The 10,463-nt window shown below is 40.7% G+C and overlaps 1 protein-coding gene across 1 annotated transcript; it reads left to right on the top strand.

Moving 5' to 3' along the window:
- The first annotated feature begins 491 nt into the window (after window positions 1-491).
- myadmb (myeloid associated differentiation marker b) lies at window positions 492-8,945 on the top strand. Its single transcript, XM_042498315.2, has 2 exons — window positions 492-633; window positions 6,015-8,945. Exon 2 carries the CDS (start codon window positions 6,130-6,132, stop codon window positions 7,009-7,011), a length of 882 nt encoding a protein of 293 aa, XP_042354249.1. The 5' UTR covers window positions 492-633; window positions 6,015-6,129; the 3' UTR covers window positions 7,012-8,945.
- Window positions 8,946-10,463: the final 1,518 nt, after the last annotated feature.

The following is a 10,463-nucleotide window of genomic DNA, read 5'->3' on the forward strand; positions in this document are numbered from 1 at the left end:
CTCTTCATATTTTAGGGATTTAATTCTGGCTTGCCTCAGATTTGCATTAATTATAACAAAATTTACTAAATGTTTTCAGTTGTAGCCTACTGAATTAAAAAGGAGAGATTATAAAAAAAAATCCCAAATGTTTTTCCAAGTGTATGACAAGGTGTTACTAAATCACATTAGATGATAAAAAAAAAAAAAGTTCAATTTTATTTCCCATGACAGGGATGAATACAAAAAGTATCTTTCATGATTAATGCATAAAAATATATTGGCATATACATAGAAGAGCTTGGCCTGTATATTCATAAAAATCTACTTTTCACGATGCAGTCAGGTTAAAAATGTAGAAAACAAACGCAAGAAGTGTGTTTTTTTTTTTTTTGAAGGAGGGTAAACGTCTGCTGCACTGTATTGGGTGTGTTCAGGGTCCTGGGCTGCAGGCTGCAGGCTACAGGAGGAGGAGAATGGAGACAGATGTGAATATCGGTGCAGACATTTGATGCCTAATTTGGTTTGTTGGGCGGGGATCTGCTGCCCTGAGCTGCTGCTCAAGTCAAGGAGCTGAAGAGTTGCGATCTGCGATTCTCCATCGTTGGATGTCCCGGAGACACCAGAGACTATCCGCAGCCAAGTATCATAAAGGTAAGCAACTTTTACATCAAACATAGATAGTTCACAACCTCATGAGGTGATTTCGCGGTAAGGAAACGTGTTCTTGTGTGAGCTCGTGCGAGGAAAAAAGATTCAACTTGTTGCATCTTGCTTACCTGCATGCCTCACGGGGAGAATGTGAGATAATGAGCAGCTAGTGTGCGTCTATTCTTGTTGCATGTTAGAGGACATTTTACAAAAAATAAATCTTTAAAAAGAAAAAAAGTGTGGCATCTTGTGAGTCCACACTTTAAGATGTTTTTTATGTGTACATATAAAACAGAATTGAGAATAGAATGAGCACATAACAATGATAAAATAAAATAATAATAATAATAATAATAACTTTATAACACTTTTTGATTGGTTTATTTTTGTTGTAGTATTTTTGTGGCGAGATTTTAAAACATGAATCACTTGCACTATGTTTTCAAAAAAAGTACTGAAAAAAATAGTTTCCTGAAAAAATATCATTTTGGACATATATTTCTGTGTTTTGAGTCAGTGTCTGTTTAGTATAGGCTGTAGTGTGGTGTGTGTGGTGTGTGTGGTGGGAGTAGGGTGCGGCAGGCGGCACACCCACCTTCACTGTCAAATGAATGAACCTCTGCAGGGGCCTGAAACACAGCTGTCATGCTGGCACACACAGCTTTACAGGGACTTTTACTCTCTTTTTCTGGATTTTGGGTTATTCCTAAATTGTATTGAAGACACAGATTTAGATTCTCACCAACGACTACCTAATTTTTCTTAAATGCAGAACTGTATCCAAGTTTCCCTCTGTGTTGAGTATGTGTGATTGGTCTGAAAAAAGGTGATGACCCTCAAAAAATATTTTCTAGAGAGACATTTAGTATCTTTTGGTTGTTTACATGCTGTTTTTGACTGTTACCCAGTCTGACAAGAAAGGGAATATGCAGTAAATGCTGAATACTTGTTTTTTTTTGGGGGGGGGGGTGAAAAAGGTCAAATGTCAAGTTACATTTTTGCCCCAGCCTTCAAAAACACAACAGTCACACTCTAATATACTGACATGAAGCTATTATACACACACTGGGATGGTTTGCCCACAGAGATTGTCTTGTGCTCCAACACACGGGTCTCCTGTAAGTGGATTATGGGTGAAATCAAGTTAGTGATGTTGTGTCATGACAACCAAACAAGCAGCGCACATGACCTCTCTGCCTGAGAACACTTGTTTCCTGCACATCTTGGCTTTAAGGATTGTGTGTGTGTGTGTGTGTGTGTGTGTGTGTGTGTGTGTGTGTGTGTGTGTGTGTCCTGCTGTCTGTATGACTGTGACTGTGCAGAGGAGCATGATGCTGTCACATCCTGTTTGCTGTCCTGCTGCGAGCCTGATGTGTGAACCTATTTTCAGCGCCTCTTCCATTCGGGGAAGTGCCCCTGTTTGTGTGATGCTGTCGTGTTTTCCATGCTGTGCAGTGAAAAAGACACTTTCCACACTGTGCTCTCATTTCTTTTCTTTCTTTTTTTTGTCCTCCATTTGCCATTTTCCTCCGCCATTTCTTTCCTGACTTGATTCCATAAGCAGCAAAGTAATGGCGGCAGGAGGGGCGGGATTGATTTTTCCATTACGACCCCCTCCGTATACATTTATTTTGAGTGGTTTACATGAAGCATAATTGGTACCCTGACTTTAAAGCTGGAGTGGGAGTATTGAGCTGGGAGGGAGAAAGAGGACAACTGATGGAAAAGAGAGGGAGTAGCCGCCAAAATGAGACTATGAGGAGAGAAGGAAGGAAAGAGCTTGGCAAATATGACAAAGTTACCAGTTGTTCAGCAGCAGCCAGACTGCAACACATCTGGAACGCATCAGTAAGTTGGAAAATCTTACAAGAAATAAGGGAGGAGGACGGGGGGAGGGAGAGGAGTGGTGAAAGAGAGGGGCCCGGTGGTGACTCACATCTCTGCTATTCCACTCCATCACTGTGTTTAAACTATGTGTCCTTCTGTGGCCTGAGACACAGGGCTTCCCCCGTGTACCTCCCTCTTTTCACTCCCTTCCTTCCCCACCACTCCCTCTTGGCTTTAGTCATCCCACAGGACTTTTAGGGGTCTCTTTTTCCATTTCTCTCTCTTTTTTGTTCTATTCATACCTGGCCAGCAGTTCAGCTTTTTCACCTCCATAGCCTTGACTGTTTTATAGGGATTTAATGGGACTAATGTAAACGGGCCTTTTCTCCTTGTTTATAACTGTCTCTCTGTGTAAACTGGGAACAGGGAATGCAGTGCTTGTGGAGCCAAGTGGGTGATGGGTGTCAGGAGAGAGGACAGCCGGTCTGGTCAGAGAGGGTTTCTGCACTGTGAAAATGTGTCTCATTAGATGTGTCTTTGTGGCTGAAAACCTTGTTTTTCTGACAGTCTCAAAAGCATCATCTTGTTTTAAGACTTTTCTTGCAGCAAATAACAAAATATATATATATTGGTACTGGTGTTAAGTTCCGAAATATTTTGTCTAGAGTTTGATATCAGTAAATGAACAGCAGCAAACATCAGCTGTCATCAGTCACAGTCCCTCAAAATCACAGAGCTTTTTTTATATAGAAGCCATTATGCACCAGCATTCAATAGAATTCCACTGTAGAGGAGGAAGAGGATATCTGCACTAATAACAGCATCCTCATTAGACCACAGCACATGCAGCTGCACAACAGTTTGCACTTTGACTAATTTGCATCAATAGGAAAAAACCTTTACTGCAAAGGGGAAAAAAGATGAACGCAACAATCTCACATTTGCTCTTGTGTCTTTAGGGCTTGTTGAAAACATGAAATTACCCATCATTTTCGGAAAGCACGTTATGAAACCTGCAGTTGACTTGGGCGCCATTTTGTCAGATCTTTTGGAGCAAACGTGAGGCTGAAGGTGGAGTGAAACGAGCGATAAACAAGGTTTAGCGTCATATCCTAACTGACGACTGTGAATCAGGCAAATCAGCCAAAATGTGGGCTGAAAAGATCAGTTTAATTAGTGTTTCGGTGGTCAAAAATACTTTTGAAAATGTAACTTAAAAAGTAATTTTTCAAGCAAAAATGTTTTGGTTAAGCTTTGCACATGCAAGGATTTACAGTTTATTTCTGTTTTATCTCATTGTAACTCGGATATTTGTGATTTTGACCCCTTTTCCCTTTGTTTGACAGAGTCTAGAGTCTAGAAGTCTAGAAGATAATGTTTTACCCTATTTTTTTTTAAATTTTATCTTAATGTATTGTTGTCCCTCCTGCTCTTCTGATTAAGATACAACTGTCTAACATTGATCAGTAGACCCATGTGTTTAATTGTTTTAACTACTCATTCAAAGAAACTCTCTTTGGGGGTGATGAAGGGATTAAAGCAGCAAGACTGATCAGAATTGTATTGTATCAGATTGTATTGTTAATTGTCCTATCCAGAGATTCCTATTAACTGATTAGCCCACCCCAAAAACCATTGTTTTAGTCTGGCCTTTGATTCAGTGATATAAAAACCTTGTTCTGAATGTTGATCTTCAGATAGAATAAGACACCTTAGTTGTCAACTTCTGTCCCTACTGTACAGTGAATAAAACTAACCTGAACCAGCCACAGAATTGGACCTGAAAAAATATTCTTTTCTTCAACACAACCAATGAACAATAAATAAAATAATCAAAAAATAGGCAACGGACAAATGGAGCTGTGGCCAAAACACATTCCTCTGTAAGCTCTGTAAGTGAGATTGTGTAACTTTTAAAAGAGGAAATAGCACATTCATTCTCTTACAAAGAAACAGTTAATTTCATAAGCAATAAAACAAACCCTTACTCGACCTGCAGACTCATAGGGTGTGCCACTACACACTCACTATGCTTTGGTGTGACCAGTAGTGGCTTTCTGACTTTTTGAGTCATTCCCCTCTTCAGTTTACTCAATTTACAAAAGAACTTGACAAGATAGTTGAAGTGTAGCGCCCACTCTCTCGTTTCTCGCTGGCTAACACTGTTAGCTCTGTCAGTCTGTTGCCATTTTGTAGCACTGTTTATCGTGTTTGCACTGTTAGTTGCTAGTTGCCGGCTTTGCCATCTCCATGTTGAGAACATAGACTATAATGATGGACATAGCTACCATGATGTGATCTATTGATTTGTAGACTGTTGTTTTGAAGCCTTGAGTTAAGGCATTTGGGCTGCTGCCATCTTGTTTTTTTTGGAGCCAGAAGCAACCATATTTGGATGAAAGGGTAGAGCTGTGGCGGAGGAAGGGGTTGGATCTGACTGGAAATCTGACAGCATGTCACTCGAGCATAACTTTTTTTTTTTAAATTAAAAAAAAATTAAACGGCCGCACAGTTGTCATGAATATTAAGATTAGTAACACAGACCAAAACTTTTTTTTGCACTAGGCTGTAACCATGTTTATTTCTGCTGTAATGTTGGGCTTTTTAACATGGGTGTCTATGAGAATTTACTCCGTTTTTGACCCAGCCTCAAGTGGTCATTTGATGTACTGCAGTTTTTGGCACTTCCACATTGGCTTTATTTTTTAACCTTGGAGGTTGCCGCTTGTGTGAGAACCATGTCCAGTAAACTCGTACACTCTGAATTTTGTATACAGCCCCTTTAATACTCAAAAATATAATAGTTGGCGCTCTGAATTCATCTCTGACATGACATCTATCCAACTGAGCCCCACCCACTTCAAATAGCACTGAAAAACCAGCAGAAAGTCATGTGAAATAACTCAACTGTCTTAGCTTTGGTAGAAAAAAAGGCTCCTTAAGAAGCCCATTTCTTTTAGTAACAAAATGTTATCAGGGCATTAAAAATAAAGTTCAGGCAGTACTAGATTCCCAGGCCTGTTAGATTTCAGATTGTTTTGCAGTGTAGATAAAGTCCATGGGAGTGGGAGTGGATCAAGTGAAGAGGGCCATGTTTAGAGCAAGATGACAGACACACTGTGGGGTCGGCGAAGGTTGCAGCGCCACACCCGTCCGAGGACATGACAGTGGAGGAATGTCAGAGTGAAACAGTCTGCTCTCAGCACAGGAATGCTGTTGAGAAAGCAGTTTGGAGTTTGACACAGGGCAGAAAGAGCCAGAGAAGAGGAAAGGGAGTGTTTACTGGATGATTCGACCAGATGTATATGTGCTGTGACGAATGTGGCCACAGTGCAGTCATTTTTTGTGTTTTTAAATTGTGTTTTCATGGTTTCACTTGTTGTTGCAACCATTCATAAAAACACAATAACAGCATTGTATGTTTCAGAAAAGAGTGTGTAGGAGTGCAGAGCCTGTTGAAGCCCTTATGTGGTTGTATCATGTTCTTCATCCAAATACCATAAAAACTACATAAAATCTTGCTTACTGTTTTTTTCCCATGTTTTTTCTTCTTACAGCTCACTCTTCCATCTCTGAGTTGCTGATGGTAAAAATCTGAGGAGGTGACATCTAATAGGAAGAGACTTCTATCTCACAGTAACCATTCCAGTTTCTCACATCACCTACCACATCATGGCTATTGTCCTCCGCTCCAGCCCCCTCCTATGGACACGGCTGGCAGCATTGGTCTTCGCCTGCGTGGCCTTCTCTGTGGCCGTGCATGGAGGCCGACTCTACCACGGCACCGGAGACTGGTGCATCTTCTGCTGGGCCTTCAGCTTCGCCGGGACTCTGCTCGTCATCCTGGTGGAGCTGTTCGGCCTCCAGACCAGAGCCCCTGTTTCCTGGAAGAACTTCCCCATCACCTTCGCCTGCTACGCTGCCCTGCTCTGCCTGTCTGCCTCCATCATCTTCCCCCTCTACTTCCTCAAGGGCTCCACAGGCCAGAGTGAAGTCCGCGACTACCGCATTGTGGCGACCGTCTTTTCCTGCCTGGCCACTATCGCCTACATGACCGAGGTGAGCATCAGCAAGGCGCGCCCTGGTGAGGTGGCCGGCTACATGGCTACAGCTCCCGGCCTGCTAAAAGTCTGCGAGACCTTTGTGGCCTGCATCATCTTCGTCTTCATCAGCGACCCTGTGTTGTACGAACGTCACGATGCTCTCAAGTACTGCATGTCAGTCTACTGCATCTGCTTCATCCTGTCGGCGGCCATCATCCTGCTCTGCATAGGCGAGTGCACTGGGTGCCTCCCCTTCCCATTTGCACGCTTCCTGTCTGCCTACGCCCTCCTGGCAGTTGTTCTCTATCTGTCAGCGACCATTATCTGGCCCATCTTCAACTTTGATCCAAAGCACGGCGGCTCAAAAACTAGGCCCTACAACTGTAACACTGGGATGGGTCTGTGTGTGTGGGATAAGCTCATGGCGGTAGCTGTGCTCACTGCTGTCAACTTCATTCTTTACCTGGCTGATCTGATCTACTCTACCCGCCTGGTGTTTGTCAGTGCTTGAGGGAAGACTAAGAGTGTTGGGTGAGCAGTACGCTCCAAATAAAACTGATTTTGGCAAGTTTTCAAAGGTTAACAAACTGCTGTCAAATTCAATGCTGCAAGCAAAAACTAGTGTAATGATATTGTTTGTTAAAAGGTATCTGCACCAGCCGGAGGAGCTTTTGCATCATGATGGGAGTAGACTATAGACTTCTCCCACATCTGGTATGGTTTAAAGTAGTGTTTTATACTAGTGTGACTCTATTTGTTGCTTGACAAAAATTTAAGGATTTGATTTCACTCTAATTCTAGTATAAGAAGATGGTAGCCTGGAAGAAATAGAAATGGCCCAAAGTTAATGTATGACCCAGGATGACAACAGACACACTGCGGGCACTGGGGGAAGTAAATAAACATGGATTAACAAGTTCAGCTGGTCAACCCAAGTAATCAAAAGATAATCTTTTTAAATATCAAATGTCATGATATTTTTTTACCAAGAGCATCGATATTGATGTTGCGATGATATTGTTGGGTTGAGTAATGGTGCTTTCACAAAATATTTACACAATGACATTTTTGCTAGATAATCATTAATGTGGAAATTTTACTACTTCACTGTAATGCAGCCTTTTTAACCAGAAAAAGACAACACTTGTGATAATATCTCAAATCTATGATGATATGTTGTCTCATATCACAGTATTGATATATTATAAATATATTGCCCAGCCTAATTTTCCCCAGACTGTCAGTTTCACCTCTGCAAACCTGCCAAATTTGATTTTGTATGAAGTTTACTGCTTCGGATGATACAGAAAGAGAGGACGGAAAGTTGGAGGTCAATGGCTATGTTTACACGTACAACAATATTCCCTGAAATCACTATGGCTCTCTGTTCATGTGTTGGAGGACATACATGTCAAATCTTTCTTCCAGTGACCTGGATAGACTCTAATCTTGATTATGAGAGACCTGAATGTGATTGCTGGATCTTTTCATTGCCCACTGTAATACTCAACATGCAAAATTATTTCATGTATACAGAGATGTTATGGAGTAATCTATTAAAAGACCCCGAATACTATGTGCATGTAAACATAGTCTTGAATGGCAAATGAAGAAAAACCAAAGAAAATGGCGGCTTATTATTATTGTGTTTTTGTTGTGGCATAATGTATATGTCAGTGCTCTGCCTTAAGTTTGTCTTCAATTTGAAGGACAAAATGTAGAAAAACAATGAGCTGTAAGGAACCAGGATTAAGTTGACTGTTGGACAATATATTTGAATGTCAAACAATGGGAAATCTCAAACTTGGGTTTTGTTTTTTGAATATTTCATTAAAGGAATTGACACTTTTCCCACCATTCAGCTCAGCAGCTGATTAGCAGCTCAAATCATTCATGTCATTTTTACACAGCTCTGATGTTGTAAGATCTGAAATTGGCTAGAGCAAAATAGTTTACATGATGTTATCTTGAATGCAAAGCTAGCTTTTTGTATTGATATATGTGTATTTGTATCTGCAAGCTACAATCAATGGCAACAATATACAGTATATATGTGGAAAGAATATATGCAAGATTGTGGATGTAAAAACAAACAAACAAACATGTTTAAAGTGCACTTAATATTAGTATTTTCTATGTGTGTTTAAATTTCTGGTTTTACCCTTTCTGTCTCCAAGTATCAAAACGTTGATTAACACCACATTCACACTACTAAATTCTTGCACGTTGTTGATTGGGTCTATTGGTTTTACACTGCTGTAATAAATACTCTGAGAAAGAAACCAAAAACAGTGCTTCTCTCTCCCTCTCTCTCTCTAGATGATGTTAGTGTTATATTATTCAGCTTTTTTTATAGTCCACTGTTCATGTTTCAATTGTGCATACCACATCTGAGTTGTAGGAAAAAATAATCCAGTGTTTCAATAAAACCACATGTTAAATGGATGAGGGGGTGTGTGTGTGATTGCATTGTTTTACTTTTGGTTTCTTTAAAGGTGCTGTTTTACCAACTTTCATGATTTCTTTCTTTGTTTTTATCCATGCTAGTGGAGAAAGTTAGCTCTGTGGTCCACCACGCTGGTCCAGACTGAAATATCACAGCAATTATCAATTTGACTGCAATAAAATTTTGTAGACATTTATGGTCCTGAGAGGATGAATCTTAATAACTTTGTTGATATCCCCTGACTTTTCCCAAAATGCTACCATTAGATTGACAACTTTGGTTTTAAGGGAAATGGCTCAACAACTCTTGGATGGATTGCCAATTTATCAGGTGCAGGTATTCATGGTACCCAGTGGATGAAGCCTAAAGACTTGGGCAATACTCGTAGTTCCTATTATTAAGTAGCACCAGCATGTCAGTGTTGTTGTTTTTTTTCATCTAATAAAATACCCCAACATCTACTCTGTTAACTTGGTACAGACATTCATGGTTCCCAAACAATTTTCATCAACGACTTGATGTGATCTCGATTTCTCTTCACCGTGAGGAAAAAACAGTAGCTAGCACTAGCACAAGAGCTAAAACAAGTTTGTTTATTTCCTGCCTGGCACCAACAAGGCTAGTGGTCTGTTCACAGGATGACTGAACACCAAAGTGTCAAACCTACAACGTTGCAAGCTACCTTGTCACTGAGTCGCCACTGAAGTGCTGCTCAAGAGCTTGTTGATATAATTGTGTCGTGATTGGGAAATAGTGAAACAAAAACCTGATTGGTTTATGCTTCACTGCTTTATTGGAGTGCTGAAATAAGTCCAGCTCATCATGCATTGGTAGCATGTCACACTCATCACGCAGCAACAGGTGCCGGGCGTCAGTCTGTAGCTTCATGTCAGCAGCCTCTTTTTAAAATAACTTGGAGCATTTTGCCTTGTTACAATCATGCAGCACAAGAGATCTTTAATTGTCTTTAACTTTGCCATATACATGTAAAAACTTTCACAAGGGATATCAATGAACACACGTAAAAAGTGATGGTCAAAGTGCGTATTGTTTGAAAAGAAAGTAAACAGTATAAATCAGCATCTGCTCCATGCACACTATTTATACTTCCCTGTTTACTTTATCTCTCAACACACTTTCCCCACCTCCCCCCTTCACTGCCAGATCCCCTCCAGATCTCTGCAGATCCAAGTGCAACTTACAGGTCTCTGGAGCCATGACTGACAGGAGGAAAAGAGACAGTAATGACGCCCAGCCCGGACACAATGACATGTCACAGTGTTTATTTTGTTTAAGGAAAGGTTGCTACCTCTGGCATGGGAACACAGCTACTACAATAGCAAGCGCAGCCACAAGCAAGTCAGGGGTTAGTGTGCCTGGATCACATGACAGGAACACTATGACTCAACTTCATAACTATTCATGTGCAACAGAACTTGCAGAGTTGTTCTGGTTCACAAAGTTTGGATTAAGCGCTAAAAAATAGAAGGTGTTTTGACTCAGCTTAGGTTTTATTT

Source organism: Plectropomus leopardus, chromosome 12 (assembly GCF_026936395.1).
Source record: "Plectropomus leopardus strain MGB_pleo_1.0 chromosome 12, ASM2693639v1, whole genome shotgun sequence".
Classification (NCBI taxonomy): Eukaryota; Metazoa; Chordata; class Actinopteri; order Perciformes; family Serranidae; genus Plectropomus; species Plectropomus leopardus.

Bases quoted from the DNA above. Each gene is read 5' to 3' on its own strand.
- myadmb (XM_042498315.2), top strand. From the start codon at position 6,130: ATGGCTATTGTCCTCCGCTCCAGCCCCCTCCTATGGACACGGCTGGCA.